The sequence below is a fragment of the Pelodiscus sinensis genome, chromosome 1 (assembly GCF_052426305.1).
Source record: "Pelodiscus sinensis isolate ZL-2025 chromosome 1, ASM5242630v1, whole genome shotgun sequence".
In the NCBI taxonomy this organism is placed as follows: domain Eukaryota; kingdom Metazoa; phylum Chordata; order Testudines; family Trionychidae; genus Pelodiscus; species Pelodiscus sinensis.
This window is the reverse complement of record NC_143052.1, coordinates 221,386,221-221,403,126: the sequence shown is the minus strand read 5'-3', so window position 1 is coordinate 221,403,126 and position 16,906 is coordinate 221,386,221. Positions and strand designations below refer to the sequence as shown.

At 44.0% G+C, this 16,906-nt stretch overlaps 1 protein-coding gene across 2 annotated transcripts in view; it reads right to left on the bottom strand.

Annotated features, from left to right (window-relative positions):
- GPR143 (G protein-coupled receptor 143) overlaps nt 1-16,906 on the bottom strand; it is a 37,855-nt gene that overhangs the window by 4,084 nt on the left and 16,865 nt on the right. Inside the window, exons 5-8 of one of the 2 annotated variants that reach the window (XM_006120198.5) lie at nt 16,772-16,881; nt 13,895-14,003; nt 10,319-10,436; nt 6,203-6,455 (exon numbers count right to left, since the gene is read on the bottom strand). In XM_006120198.5, the coding sequence (XP_006120260.2) occupies nt 6,203-6,455; nt 10,319-10,436; nt 13,895-14,003; nt 16,772-16,881 (590 nt within the window). Of the gene's footprint in view, nt 1-5,252; nt 6,456-10,318; nt 10,437-13,894; nt 14,004-16,771; nt 16,882-16,906 lie in introns of those variants that run through there. The other variant, XM_089775257.1, reaches the window with a different exon arrangement.

The window sequence follows — 16,906 nt, the reverse complement described above, 5'->3', positions numbered from 1 at the left end:
TGCTTTCAGCAAACCTAGTACTTCTCCAGGAATCATCCTATATGTGTGTAGGCAGACATGCTCTTTAACGAGTGACCAAACCCACTTCCTAATTCATCTTGACTTTCTCAGTGTGAGGTTACCTTAATCTCCCTTACCATAGGCATCCCCACTTGTAATGGCTGCATATCTGATCTTGATAAACCCTTCCCTTGTCAAGGTCATCTAGATCTTGGATGATGACTGATGCACCTTTCCTCATCTACATATTATGCTGTCTTCAGAAATACAAGTCTTGTATTATGGCAGAAGCAGGCATCCTAAACCAAAGGCATGCTAAACATTTAGGTTCTAATGCCTTTTCGGTGTATATCTTCTGGGGGGCCAGAGAAAGGATTTGGTGAACAGAATACTTTGACTTTTGACAACTAGAAGAACCTCAGCTGTGCAGCTTCGGTGTGCAAGAACTTTACCTCTTCTTATTTCAATCATGCAATTAGTATGAACATCCACCCATATCAAATACTGATTAAATGTGTGAAACTGGTTGATCAAAATGCAGCCCCATTCTACTCCAATGGGTACATTCAGACTGGTCTGGGAAAACACATCCCATAGCAGCAGGAGCGAGGATACGCTATTTCCTGACAGTTTGCATTTTACTGCACAGCCTAAAACCAAAAGTTGAGTTTTGCAGAGAACGTATATCATGTTTGTGTTTAACAATTCAGCTTTTTATTGTCATGTAGTTTTTGGAACATGATTAGTTTAATCATGTACCACCATGCACAAATATCCACATCAGGAGGATTCCATTGCATTAATGGTTTTGTTTCAAACTATGTTCTCACTTTATTATATTATTTACCTATTTTACAATATTATTTTTCAAGTGTTCATTTAGCTGGGTTTTGTAATGCTCTGTGTGCACAAAATATGATCATGTTCAATTAATCATAGGTATGTCCCTAACCCATGTTCTCTGAGTTGAATGTAACTTCCTGGACAATCATTTAGAATGTATAAAGTGCTCATTAATTCTGCCCTAACCCAATTACTATCCCACATCTGCCTTTCAGCTAGATGTCACAGACATTCCACTGTCCCAAAGAAAAGTTTGTACTGGCCAGTAAATTGTAGATACAGGTTGTACCTCCCTAAACTGGGACTCTCTGGTCCAGCAAAGTCCACGGTCCAGCAGGTCTATGGATGTTCTTGGACCAGAGAGCCCTGGGGCTGGGAACCTGGTGGCAGGGGACAGTGGCTGAGAACTCTGCCAGGCAAGGGCCCGGTGGCAGAGGGGCTGGTGACTATGAACCCTGCCATGGCTGGGATCCCGATAGTAGGGGGCCAGCATGTGGGAGCGCTCCTGGGGCCAGAGCTGGGACCAGTGGCAGTAGGGTGGTGTGAATGGTAGGGGAGGCAGCCAGGATTGCCAGTAGGGGGAGCCAGCAAGCCCAGCTAGGGCTTGTAGCCTAGCCAGGCCAAAGGCAGGGGACCAGAAGGGCTGAAAGCAGAGCCTGCAGTGGGGAAGAGTAATGGGCTGGGGAGCCGGTGGCAGGGGACCTCCCCTGGTCCACCAAATTCCCTCTTTTGGGACTGGTCAGGTCTCAAGGGTGCCAGACTAGGGAAGTCCAACCTGTATTACCATTAATTAGAGCCAAAATTGTCCTGCCCCAATGTGGTCTAAGGCAGAAGCCACATCTTATGTGTTCCACACAAGACCCTGACTCAGTCTACTGGCCTGCAGTGGACTGAATTCTGTCTCCATTCTCCCTGAGCCACCTTCCCAACACTAATTTGAGACCAAAGACTCTAGACATAAGCCGGCAATAAATATTTCTACATTCAATCTGAAAAGACTCCCAGTATGCTCCCAAATTGAGTTTGAAACAGCCCCATACCTGATATAGGCTGGCTGCATGATTTACCATCATAAAAACAGAGACCATACAACTGTAATTCATCTACTATATAGGGAAGACAATTCTTTATCATGTGATAACTAGTAGGGGACCTTCTATTCAGTAAGATTTCAGATCAGCTTTGGAACTATAGCTGTATTTCCAGACTTGCTGTGAGATAGGTGTTTTACACTATCCCGCATTGTAGCTTACTGACACACAAACATTTCCTTCTAACTGCATATTTTAATAGCCACAGCGATCTGTTTTATTTGAATAGCTATGCCTTTTACAAACATAAGTGTTTGTTACTGAGGACGGTCCTTTTACAAATACCTGCAGATGGCTGAGGTAAGTTATGCTTAACAATGCTTGTAATGAGCTGGTCCGGTGCTCGCTGGGAGAAGGAAAGCTATTTTATTACAGTCTGCAGGCAGTAAAATTGAATGTTGACAGCAATGCAAATGGGACACAGTTACCTTTCCATTTGTGAACAAAAGAGAAGTAGCTCACGTACACCTGCCACAGAGACTGGGAGAGTGGAAACACTTTCCTCACCACCAAGTTTCTTTAAAATATTAAAAATCTCTGTTGCTTTACCCCCAGCATACCATGTCCAGATGTGTCAATGCACCAAAATTAGCCTTGTTATGGAAACCAGTGTTGCCAGAGCAGCAAGAGACTTTCATCAAAGCTGTGGGGTTGCTTTCGGTCAAGGTTGTCAACAGACTTCACCGAGCCCTGGGTAAGGTGTGTGTGGCAACTCAGCTCTGGAAGGGGCAGGGCCTCAGGTGGGGCTGAAGCTAGCCTCCCCCACCCTGCCCTCAGCGCTGCCTGGACTGCATCGTATGGTGCTATGGCAACAATTTAAGGGGCCTGGGGCTCTGTCTGCTGCCGCTGTCTCTGTTCTGTGGGCAGGGCCGGACTAAGGGGAGGCTAGCCAGGCAACTGCCCAGGGCGCCAACCTACGGGGGGTGCCCGGCTCCTGGCAGGCTGGAGCGGCCGCCCAGGGCGGGGGCTGTGTTAACCCCCGCAACACCGGTCAGCAGCGCCCTTCCCCCTGCGGCTGCCTGGCGCAGGGTCCTGCACAGGGTCCTGCACAGCCTGGCGCAGCCCGCCCTGGGCGGCCCCGGGCTGCATGCCATCGCTGGTGGCCAGGCCGACTGGGCAGCGCATGCACCGTGCGTCCGCCCACGCACCACAGGGACGGGCCTGCGCACCTGGGGCTCAGGGCACCAAAATGGCTCCCTTGTCTGTGGGAAGAAGATCTAGTTATCTTAAAAGTAAGAAAGCCCAGTCGGGTCTATTAGCAGAACACTGAACTTGAGAAAGAGCCATTCAAGTGGTAATGAAGCCATTTAACAGGTATTTGCCAATCCCAGGTACATACTTTCAGTTTCTGCACTTAGTGTTTGAATATAGGACTTTAGTTTAAAATTTGTTGTAAAAATATTTTATTAGTGTGTGGCTGAAGATTATAAAATCACATCTCTAAAAAACGTGTCCAGTCCCACCCAAGCTGCCACTGAGCATAGTGGCACCAGTTTAATAGTACTGTGAAGGGCCCCATAAATCCTAAGGATGGCCTTGGGGCTGGACTGTGCCCAGCTTTCTATGGATGAACGAAGTAGGAGGGAAAGAGAATGACAGGATCTTGCACATAAGTTAACCACATTGTAACTGGGGAGTCTACTTGCTCAATGCTGCCCTAGTCTCCCAAAATGGAGTACAGGCTGTGGAGTGCAAAGGGAAGTGCATGTCCCACTTTCAGATGTGTTCAGCAACCTGTGATGCACTGGAGCAGAAGGAATACTTGATTAGTTAACCAGACTTCTAGGTTACCAACTGCTACCTTGCAAACTGATCCTCAGAACATGGCAGTGCCTTTGAAGGCATGTTCTGTTTCTTTATTTTAGTGGGTTGTGCTGCTGCCCCGGACAGTAGCACCTGACCACAGATTAACAACCATTTGTCTACCTGTACTAGTCTTGATTTCTTTCTGCTCCTCGCACTTCAATGAAAACTAGATCTTTATTTTGTAAGCATCAATTTAAATGTGCTTTAGAAATCTTCATCCTCTTTCTCTAGCATTACTATTAGCGTCAATGGAAATGACCAGTTTTACAAACAAAGGGTAAGGATTTCTGGATCAGAGGAAATGAATTATTCCAAAATAAAATATCCTGTTACATGCAAATTGTTCTTGCAACAAGCAAAGAAAGGGAGGAAGGGGAAATAGACATGATTGCTTTTAAAGAGTATGATTTTAAAGGTGTTTGACATGGGAACGACAGCTCTTTAAAGCTCTATCCCTGTTTTTATTGATTTACTGTACAACAGTTTTATTGATTAACATAAGATCACTTGTGTTTTACCTCCAGATGAGCCTGCTTCTCTGACCTTCCTGGAACTCTAAGCAATGTGGCTGTTATCATTCTTCTCTTTAATTTTAAAAAGGTAGACAAGGTTTTCAATCTTATTTGACAGTCTATTTTTGCTTAAACATGGTTTTACCAGAACCAGTTATAACACAGTTGGGACAGACGGTATAGTTGAGCCAAATTGTTTGAATTGATTTAAAGATTTGTTCTAACCTAGGCCTGGACTAGCATTTAAAAGAAAACAGTAATCAGTTTGGCTTGGTCAGTGTAAGTTTGTCAAACCATGCTATAATCTAGGTTAGCCTTTTAGCAGGGTTAAAACCACACATAAGCACTGTAGACTGAGCCCAGTTGCTTCTTAACCTTCAAGCTGTTTTAACAAGTATTTGGGCACAAGTGCTTTGACACAACAGTGCTGAGCACAGTGGTTAGGGAAGGAAATAAATAGTGTGACTGAATTCCCTTGAGTTCAGTAAAGCAGGATAAAAAATAACTCCTCAAAGAAAGGACTTCATGCTCCATTTCACTGGCTTTCCTAGGGATGAAGGCACCAAAGTCATTTAGATGATGCTGAAAATTATACCATACATCCCTTATAATGGTTTAAATGCCAGACTGCATGGTACTCAAAGACTATATTCCTACTAATTGCAACCACATTTAGATAAAAGTACACTTAAATATCCCACTTACATTCAAATGGGCAGGGTAAAAGGAGAGTTACTAAGCAGTATTCTATAATGCAAACAATGCAAATCCATATCTGTGTCAAAGCTGCATCTTTCCAATATGTGACCAGTGTTTTAAAGATGACAGTTTTGCATCCCTCCAATCCTAGCGATAGAATTCCAGATCTAGAGCTGCACCTCTGCAAAGTCAGGTAAGGAGCCAGAGTTAGAAAAACCCAACACAATAGTAATTTGTTTATTAAACAAAAGAATATTCTGCAAGTACAGATTACAAGAGAGGTTAAAACAAAAATGCAGGAAAAGAAATGAATTAGGTTAATTAAGAAACACTGAGCCAACACAATGGAAAGTATGCCCTTGTAGCCAAGAAGGCTAATGGCATAATAGGTTGCATTAAGAGGAGCATTGCCAGCAGATCCAGAGATGTCATTATTCCCCTTTATTTGGCTCTGGTGAGGCCACATCTGGAGTATTGTGTCCAGTTCTGGGCCCCGCGCTACAAAAAGGATGTGGGCGCATTGGAGAGGGTCCAGCGGAGAGCAACCAACATGATTAGGGGGCTGGAGCGTATGACTTATGAGGAGAGGCTGAGGGACTTGGGTCTGTTTAGTCTGCAGAAGTGAAGAGTGAGGGGGGATTTGATAGCAGCCTTCAACTTCCTGAAGGGAGGTTCCAAAGAAGATGGAGAGAGGCTGTTCTCAGTAGTGACAGATGGCAGAACAAGGAGTTATGGGCTCAAATTGTGGTGGGAAAGGTCCAGGTTGGATATTAGGAAAAACTATTTCACTAGGAGGGTGGTGAAGCACTGGAATGGGTTACCTAGGGAAGTAGTGGAGTCTCCATCCCTAGAGGTATTTAAGTCTCGGCTTGACAAAGCCCTGGCTGGGCTGATTTAGTTGGGATTGGTACTGCCTAGAGCAAGGGGCTGGACTTGATGACCTTCTGAGGTCTCTTCCATCTGTTTGGTTCTATGATTCTAAAGTGATTAGGCATTCATTTAACAGTATCATCTGCTCCCACACTCCCTACAAGGGGACTGCAGACATCAGCTATCATGTAAGCCTCCAGGAAATATAAAGGATGTGATAGATGACATGGCTCCAACCAAGCCCCAGAGCAGATAAAGGATTTCACAGAATGCATCACTATCAAAGATTGTGGCAATGGGAGAAGCTTTAGGCATGTGCAAATTACCAGCCCTGGTAGATAGGAGAGTTTCTGGACAACCTGTCCTCACTGGCAATGTTACCTTCAGACAGCATGCTTACGGCCTCATCCGTCTGCTGGCTGCTGGCTAGTGTTATCTTCTTTGAGTCATGGCTGCTGTTTTGGTAGTTCACAGATGATCCAACAGGAGAGGGGTAGCCATTGTCAGCAACAGCTGATGTGGACATTGATTCCCATGGTATTTCTCGCTCTTGCCATTTCAGGTTCACTTTCCACCCAGTCCAGCCATAGAAAGCGAGTGTGAAGAGAAAACCTTGCATTGGATTCAGTACTCCCTGGAAGAGAGAAGAAAGGAGAATGGTGATGGGAAGTAAAATCAACAGAGTGATGAATTTCAAGTCCCGTGAATTAACCATTCTAGTGCATGAAGGCTACATCAGCACTGCAATAAAAGATTCATGGCACCAAGCCTCAAAGCCGGGATCAGCTCACTTTGGTTCACTAGGCTGCAAGCTCTACAATTGCAGTATAGACACGAGGGACTAGGCCGGAACCTGGGCTCTGAGCCCAAATGTCTACACAGCCCAAACACCGCAAGCCGAAGTCAGTTGGCCTGGCCGTGCCATGGTCTTTGATTGCAGTGTAGATATACAGATTTTCCTCATAGTGAACAATTGCTGTATCTGGGAGATGTTGTAAAACCCACCCTTTGGCATCCAGATGAAAGTACATGTTATGTTTCTTCTAGCCACAAACAAATGAAGGGAAGATACCAAAGGCCTTGTTATGGTACACAATAAGACTCCGTCAACACTGCATCATTTCTGTGGAAGAGGCAATGCAAATGAAGTGCTCATTAACATTTCTCACGCTCTCATTTGCATATTCCGTTCCGATCCTTTTTGCGGAAGAGGCTTTTGCGGAAAAAAAATGCAGTGTAGACGGTGCCATTTTGCGCAAAAAAACCCCTTTTTGTACAAGAACCCTCATTCCTCAAAAAATCTTGTATCTGAGGAATAAGGGTTCTTGCGCAAAAGGGTTTTTTTGCGCAAAATGGCACCGTCGACACTGCGTTTTTTCTGCAAAAGCCTCTTCCTCAAAAAAGGATCAGAAGAGAATATGCAACTGAGTGTGTGAAAAATGCTAATGAGCGTTTCATTTGCATTGCCTCTTCCACAAAAATGATGCAGTGTAGACAAAGCCTAACACTAAGAATACAAGGGGCCATATGCTTGCCTGGTCTGACTTCAGCTACTCCATGCAGTTGTATCCGGGAAAATATGACCCTCACAGTACTTTAACAGTCTCCAATGGGTCTTAAGAAGTTTATTTTACATGCTCAATTATAAGACTCCAATGAAAGCAGAGCAGCCACTCACTGATAACCAAGTTCTGAACAGTGACCAATCAGTTTGTAACTGCTGCTGATTCATGAATTAGTCCATCATGGTTGGATTAAAAAACTTGGCATCTGAGACATTCTCTCAACAATCACTCCTGTCTCCACTTCCTTGGATAATTGGCAAGTAAACACTTTGAATGTTTCTATTTTTCTCATGGAAAAATCAGCATTTTATTTTCATAGCCAGCCTATAACCAGTTCAATTCCTAGACTTCCCCTCTCATCCTGCAGGTCAGCAAGAGCTGAGAGCTGTGTCACATGAGTGTATTCAGCCCCTAGGAGAGAAGGGGCACCATGTGAGTTGCATCACTTAATGCTTTAATACAGGATGAAACCTAGAAAGTGAGAGAGCATAATTGCTTGTCAGAAGGCAGGAGAGTGTCCTGGGAGTGGGTAGAGGTTAAAAGGATGTAGGATAAAATCTGGAAGGAGAGAATTAGGGTATGTCTACACTAGCCCCCTAGTTCGAACTAGGGAGGCTAATGTAGGCATTCGAAGTTGCAAATGAAGCCCGGGATTTAAATATCTTGGGCTTCATTTGCATTTTCCCGGGTGCTGCCATTTTTCAATGTCCCTTAGTCCGAACTCCATGCCCATGGCCACACATGGCACGGAGTAGGTAGTTCAAATTAGGATCTCTAATTCAAACTACCGTTACTCCTCGTGGAGATGTCAGAATATAGTGTGTGCTCCGGGAGTGAAGGAATGTTCCATGCACAGGAGGAATCTTTCATACTAAATATACAGTGACCATATTTTCTGAACCAAAAATGGGTACATATTAGCCACACCCATTAGCCATACCCCTGACACTTGCAAGTCACCCCCTGACACCCAGAAGTAGTCCTTCGTACTCAAGATGGACACATGCCCAGAAGTGAAGCGTGTCATGTGACTTCTCTAAGATCTCCTCCCACTGTCCTCTACCAATAGGGATGGGTTTGAGCCTTATAGGAGCCCCCATGCAACTATACTACAATTGCATTAACCAAGACCTCAAACCTAAGGTCCCATGACACTGATCAGCTGTTTGTCGGCTCCGCGCGGCAGCCATTTACATTTAAATTAAGCCGCGATTATTTAAATCGCGGCTTCATTTCCCTTTGCCAATCAGCCTAATCTACATGGCTCCATCGATGGAGCCATATAGTTTAGACACACCCTGAAAGACCAATATATTTTTTCTCAAGAAGCTATTTTCTGTATAGATCAGTGGTGGATAATAACTGGCTTACAGGCCAGACATGGTTCACCAGGGTTAGCCCCTGGTGGGTTGCTAGTGCTTTATTGACCTGTGCCTCCACAGGCATGGCTGCTTGAAGTTCCTGTTGGCCACAGATCACCATTCCTATCCCATGGATGCTGTGGGATGGGGCACAGCCTGACACCTCTTCCTGCAGCTCCTATTGACCAGGAACAGCCATTCACAGCCCACAGGAGCTACAAGGGGCTGTATCTGTGGAGGAGCAGGTAATAAAATGACAGTGGCCCACCAACAACTAACCCTGATGAGCCGCTTCTAGCTTATTGCCCACCCCGGTACGTACAGATGTTTTCTACATAGCAGCTTTAAAGAGCAAAGAAAATAACCTTAGTTACAAATATAGGCTGGGATTGTTAGTAGGCACCCCAGTTGTTAGCCTGCGTTCAGGAATCACGGATAGAAACTGCAATCTGTTCATGGTAGTGGGTGAACATAGGACTGGGATAGGCAAGCCCCCAGCCCTTCCCCTTCTGCCCAAGGCCCTAATCCCCTCCATGGAACCCAAGCTCCCCACACAACAGAGGAAAACCTTCAGCTCCCTCCTTCCCCCCAGGGGAGCTTCCTCAGTTCCAAAGCATCACAGGAAGGGTGGGCAGTGCATGACCCGAGCTTCCCAGACCCCAGAGCACATGGAGGGTGCAATGCCCCAGTGGTTGAAGCCTGGGGGCAGCACGACTCTGCCTACTGCTTCAGCATAGCTCCCAGTGGGGGCCCTGCTGCAGCAGTAGGTATTCTGGCGCAGAGTGTGGGCAGGACTATTCCTGACTGTTTGGGAAGGCATTGCCTTCCCCTGCCTATTATACCCGCGGCCCATGAATCTGTTGTTCATGAAGACCCTATAGATCAGGACCACTCAACATGCCTCATGCGGCCCACAGCCTGTTTGTTTGGGATTACGCAGGGCTAAACACGGGGGCTGCGGGTGGGATCCTTTGAACATGTGCTCCACTGGGAACATGCTCCACAGCGGTGAGACATCTCCCAGGCGGGGTGAGCATTGAAAGATGCAAGTGGATGGGCTGACTGGCACAGAGCTGGTACAGGGTGTCGGCATTTCTAGCCCCTAGAGAGGAGGTGCTGGGAGTGCCGAGGCACTGTGGGAAGTGCTTTTTATTCATGCCCATCAGTGTGAAACAAGCTATTTTCATATATATTTGCATGAATATTCAACCACACTTAAGTTGCAGCCCTCGGCATGTGCTATGAGTATCATTGTGGCCTCTGGGGCTTCCAAACTTGAGTAGCCCTGCTATAGATGATCATAAGGGTCCTTTGTGGTATTAAAAAATGAATGTATCAGCTTGACTTCAGTAGGGATGCACAGAGGAGATCAGTCAGAGCAAAACTGATCCCTTAATTTTTTTTTCAGAGTTTCATATGAAGAGTAGTTCCTGTGACTTTGAAAATATTCTCCTATTTTCGGTAGGGGCGGGGGATAATATTTGGAAAGAAGTAAACATTCATTACATTGGTGCTGCTGCCTGTCCTTCTAAAACTACTCCCAAGACTAATAAAAATCATGGTTGACCTACCATTATAATCCATGTGATCAATGCAGCATTTCTAACACTTTTCAGGGTGCTTCCATTGATATCCGGCTGCATTTCAAGGTAGAACAAAAGGCTCTCATTGATGATGTTTGCTGACCAGCTGTTGCAGCAAGGAAGAGAAGGAAAAGAAAAAGACACATAGTGATTTCTTTTCCAAAGCATGATTGTGGTTGTTGTTAGCATGGAGGGGAAGAAGTCTGCTTTCAGCCAGCAATATGAAGGTGCAGCAGGTCTGGGAGAATATGATCAGGAAACAAAATCCCCTTTCCCAACCTGGCCTGAGACAAAAAGAAAAGTAGACATAGCCGAACGGAATAAATTCCTAGCATTCCATCCTGCTGCAGGCTGATAAAATGCAGAATTAAATCCAGTTGATTAGAAAATGCAATAGTAGAATGTACTACCATCTATAACGGGGAATGGCATCATCAGCAGTACCTTTTTAGATTTGCAGCCTGTGACATGGTGTACCAAGCATATGCTGCCTCTTGTAGGAGGCCTCACAACCCTGGCAAACCCTGGAAAAGATGGCCAGAAGGGAAAGGCAGTGAGTTCAGAAATTTAGGGGTTGACTAGTGAGGTCTCCCTTGGTCAGCTGCAGGCAGAACCAGAGAGAGTTGATCTTCTGACACCTAGAAGGACCAGAAGCAGGGCCAATCAGGGCCTAGCAGGCCAGATAAAAAAGCAGTGGCTGTATCTACTAGAGACCAATTCTGTGAAGCCAGGAAAGGGAAAGAGGACTTGTCCTGCCCTAACTCAAGTAACCTGTCCCAGTCAGAGGCCCAGTCTTGACAATGTTGGGTCTCTAGGAAGGGTTAGTGTTTATATTGTGAGCTTTAATGCCCAGAGGGCTATTTTGAGTTAAGATTTGTGTTCTGTTAATCTTGAAAGGGGACTGGACTGAGACCTGATGTGACCAAAGGAGCTGTCCTCTGGGCCTGGAAGCAGCTGACTGTTGCAGAACTGGGGCTATGTTTAGACCGCAGCCTTCTTTCGGAGGCTTTTCTGGAAGAGATCTTCCAAAAAAACTTCTTCCAAAAGAGCATGTCCACACCGTCAAAAGATAGCGTGTGGACACTGTCTCGCATTTAAGCTATGATTACTGTGGGTGGAGTGGCCACCAGGGCACTTGTGCTTTTTCCTCTTTCCTCTTCCTTTGAAAGAACTCCCTCTTCCCCGTCCACACACCTTTTTCCAAAAGAGCCTTTCAGAAAAAGACTTCTTCCTCATAGAAAGAGTATTACTGCTGTTGGAAAAATCCCTCTGTCCTTTCAGGTATTTTTCCAAAAGAACATGATTGCAGTGTGGTCGTAATTCAAGTTTTTTCAGAAAAATGGCTGTTTTTCCGAAAAAACTCTGAATTGTAGACATAGCCTGGGACAACAAGCGGTTCTTAGAGATAAAGAGTCCCTGTAACACTATGCATATGTCTACACTACATGGCTCCGTCAATGGAGCCATATAGATGAGGGTTGTAGACATAGCAAAATGAAGTGGCGATTTAAATAATCGCCGCTTCATTTACATCAGCTGTTTGTCGGCACAGCGTGGTAGTCTGGACGCTCGGCGGTCGACATCAAAAGCCTTTGTCTACTGCCCCGTTATGCCTTGTGGGATGAGGTTTACTGGGGCGATGGACAAAGGCTTTTGATGTCGACCGCCGAGCATCCAGACTACCATGCTGTGCCGATAAACAGCTGATCGGCACAGCGTGGCAGGCATTTTGATGTAAATGAAGCAACGATTATTTAAATCGCCGCTTCATTTTGCTATGTCTACAACCCTCATCTACATGGCTTCGTCGATGGAGCCATGTAGTGTAGACATACCCTATGTCCTGACACAAGGGGTACTCTTGTGTCAAGCGCACATTATAATATGGCAAGTAGAGTTGCAGTGTTCACACACACAATATATATATAGCATTGCTACCTTGTTGCACTTCTTTCCCTAAACAACTACAAATTTCAGAGGTAAATTCAAATGGATATTAAGAGCACCATCAAAAAAGGATTGTATATGACTCTTAAATTGCCATACCATACCAATAGTTCTTACCAATAAGGACAGCTCATGGTCAGATAGCAAACATCAAGCTAAATGAATCAATAGTCTTCAGTACCAAAGAGAGGGTATGTCATATAGGCCAGGTTTTAGCCCTAGTGAACAGATTTTAATGAAGTTTCTTTGTGCTTTTCCTGCATGTGCAAACAAGTCAGGCTGATTTCCTAAGTCAAGCCTTTGTTTACAATAAAAGGATTTAGCCATTTTCTTCTTAAAGTTAAGCTCCCATTCTAAGTAAAAACTTCATGTTTTTCTCCCTCCACCTTGCTCCCTCTCACACTTCTTCCCTGCTTCATTTTTCCCAATCTGTTCACTTTAACAAGCTTCTCCCATGCATGACCTACAGCAAGTCACATCCCCTCTTTGACATTGTTTCCTTTCCTATTCTCTTTCTGTCTTGTTTATACAGCACATTTTTCATGGCAAGGAGCATCTGTTGCTATGTGTTTGTATGGCACCTTGCACAAAAGACCCCCAATTTCACCTCAAATGTGCTTATATAATACAAATTGCAAATAATAATTCCTTCCTTCAAAATAATTTCTATTTGTTGAGCATTTTTACTTTGCAGTCAACACCCATCACTCCCAGTAACAATTTTTCCTCTAATCTTTTTCAGCCATGTGCAAATATTTTAATCCATGTGCGGAATAAATGTTATGTGCACAGGGCATGTGAGAATGTGCACCAACAGTAGAAAGAAAAACCCCTGCGGTGGGCACTCTTAATCAGGTAGGTGGTATCTGACTCTCTCCTGAGTGGATGCACAAGCCCATAGCTTATAGGGAACAGCAGTGCTCCACGATCTTTTACACTAGCTGCAGCACGCGCTATAAGGAAGCTGCCACTTCAGAAAGACAAAACAGTAACCCAGAGAAAACTGTATAGGATACCATATTGGAGAGAGGAATAAGTGGTCTGAAATTCCGCAACTAGGCCACATTGAGACTACTCTTTAGGGTTGCCAGATGGTTTAAAAAAAATACCGGGCACACTTGACATTACATCACAATCTACATTACATCTTATTTAGAAATTACCGGACATTTATATTTTCTCATTTATATTTTCTCAATTTGTTTCCCAAACAGAAAGCTCAAATACTGGACTGTCCGGTTCAAAACCGGATACCTGGCAACCTTACTACTCTTGTGGAGAGTGACCATAGCAATCCTTGTATTTTTTCAGGCATTTCTTTAGATGGCTGCCCATCCAGCCTGTGCCTACCCATCTTTTTACCATTTTTCTTTGTGGGTTTGGATTTCATGTTGCTTAAACTCTTTCTCCCCCAGCCATATGTTCCAGAGCTTGTGTCACAGCTGCAAGGGGTAGCTTACTGCTTCAGCTACCAAGTAAAATAAGAACTTTTTTCCCCAGATAATTCCTCCCCTTGAAGCTGTCAGGTTGGCAAACAAAAAGAGCAAGCCAACCACTGCCACTCACACTCCACCCCCTCCTCATTTGAGAAGCATACTTTTTTAAATTGCCTCTTACCATAAAATGAACACCAGCATAATTTTGAAAAAGCGGATCTTAATCTGTGTCCCCAGGCGTCTTTCATTCTCCGTGTAGATTCCTTGTCTTCCTTTGAAAAAGGAGGCAACTGGAAAGTACAGAACAGTATAATGAGTACGTGGCTATGATTTTTATTTACAGGGATCTAGAGGGGGGAGAAGGGAGAAGGAGAAGCTGTAGCTCAGGCTACTGCTATAAGATGAGTTGATTTTAACCACCAAGGAGAAATTGGTAACAGAAGGTGGAAGGCAATTTGGGTCAATAAAAACAAGTTCTTTAAAAACATTATGAGAAATAGAAAGATGAAAGAAAGTGTAGGTCCTCTAGTTGGTGGGGAAAGAGCATTAATAACTGACTACAGGAAGAAGGCTGAGGTGCTTACAAAACAAAGCAGCATGGAGGAGGAGATGCAAGCCAACCTAGGGAAAGAACAAGTTAAAGAATATTTAGATAAATTAAATACATTCAGATTGGTAGGTCCCCATCAAAATCATCCTGGGGTATTTAAAGAACTAGCTGAAGAGATCTCAGAAATGTTAGCAATTATCTTGGAGAACTCCTGGAGAACAGACTAGGTCCCAGAAGACTGGAGAAAGGCAAACACAGCACCCGCCTCTAAAAGGAAGAACAAAGAGGACATAGGAAACTTATAGACTAATCAGCTCTGACATAGAAGCTTACAAGTGAGGTTGTGGAATCCCCATCAAAGGAGGATTTTTTTTAAAAAAGTTGGGCAAATATCTGTCAAGGATGGTCTAGCTTTACATGGTCCTGCCTTGATGCAGGGGCCTGGGCTTGATGGCTTCAAGGTCTCTTTCAGCCTTATATTTCTATGATTTTATGCAGGATAGTTTAGAAGATGGGGGGAGCTTCATAATTGTTAAATGGATTAAGGAGATGATTTAAATGAAACAATGTCATCCAAACAGAGGTGACTCATGGTAGCACTTGAGAGGTGCACTGCCTCCCATTTGCCTGCCAAAATTTTAATTGCTAAATGGGATATCCCCTCATTCTCCCTCCTTATCCTCCTGGTGGCACCCCCTACGTCTACAGGCACTGTCGCCTACACATCCAAAACGGGGTGGTTGTATCAGAGAACTTTTCACTAACTTTCTATCAATCCCATCTAAAATGGAAAGTACCAGGAGGGGGTCAGAACAGTTTTATCTTTTAAAAATGTAAAATGAAACAAGTGTATTGGTAGTGTGTGTAAATATGCAATTGTTATGCCTTTCTTTTCTGAATTCTGCGTCTTCAAGTCATCAGGCCTCACTCTGCAGGGATGGGCAGCAGGGCTGTGTGAAATACAGACATTCATAAGGGATGCAGGCACACTTTATGCTCTCTCATGCAAACATTAGTATTGCTTTAGCTTGTTGCTTTCAATTAATGTAAAATAAGGAGACTGAAAGTATATGACTACTCTAGTCATCAATATTGGCTCACTTTACAGCCAGGAAGCCCAAGGTGTTACCTGAAGCAACCCTTATTCACTGAAAAGAAGATAAAGAAGTGTAGCCTATCTATTCAGACATCTGAATGCCTTTCTTATTGGCTGACGATATCATGCCACATTGTCTTAAACAACATGTAGCTGCCCCTGAATGCCTAGGTAGCAGCAGTTGCCAAGTAAATCACCCATGCTTGGAAAGGAGTTTGACCCTTTTATTTTCTTATTATCAGAGAACACTTTAAATCTGTGCTCTGCTCTGACAACCAACAGATTTCTATGTAACATTTAAAGAGTTTTTGACTTTATAAAGCTATACATCATTTAAGCTTTGGCTGTCAGAGAAACAGAGTGAAAGAGAGAGAGAGAGAATACTTTTCTCCTTATATGGTATCAGGGTAGCAAGGACCTAATAAACTGGGAGTCCTCCCCTCCTTGTCAATATGGAGCATGTTCTTGGTGAGGGCTCCGAAACTCACATTCTACCTTGGTTCTCCAGAACCCTGGCATGATGGATATGGCAGAACAGTCCTTTTGTTCTTTGTTTACAGTATTTGGCACAATGAGAGTTCTACACAATATAAGCTATGCCCTTTTCTTAGAAGTGGGGATTACAGAATGAAGGGTGAAAGGGAAGATAGGACAGACATTGCATTTGGAATGGGATTGAGGGTTTTTTCAGGAGTATTTTAATATGTGTATATTTTAATTAAAACTTGTCAATGTATATTATGTGATGCACTTAGCATTGGGTGGGTATGATATTAAATACAAAATCTGGAATTGTTTGGCTCCAAGGCTTTAATTCTGGTTCTTCTCGCTCATACATTGAAAAGTAAGTTAGACGTGGTCGTCAAGCCCTTGACAAAGCTGTATACAAGCCCAGTTTCAGGCCTCTGTTCCTAGAATGTCATGAGCAACCAATTCCAGTAATATCTGAGCAAATATAAAACAAATACCAGTCTCCATGTGCAATTAATGGGAAGGCTGCAGAGAATAGTCTTCACTCAGTGGCTAGCTACAGCTGCACCAGTTCAAGCCTTTGGTAGAGACAATTTAGATTGCTATAACTACCAGGAGAGCTTTGCTAAATTTCAGGGAGTTTCAATGCAATTTTGTCCATTTACAATAGTGGTTTGTACCTGCACAGCTAAGTTGATGGTATCACTGGCCACCAATGTCTGTATCTGGAACACATCCATCATGGAGACCACGTCTTACTCTTGGTACCTAGCTGTTTTGCTAAAAAATCTTGGTGCGTTTTTTCCCTCTGATTAGTTGCAACCTTACATTACTTTGTTCATAGGGCCTCTCCCATGGAACACAATATGTAGACATGTTTTTACATTACTATTATTTTTATATCACATATAGTAATTAAACATTGACACTTAGGAACTTACCTGCTGCTACTGTCATTCTAAAGAGGATTGGATTGGCCACCAAAACTAGCAGAAGTGGAGCATAGGTCGTGATGTAATGAGGAATTGCATGCAGCAGCCCATTTTCACAACTGAGAAGACACCATTAAAAACTCA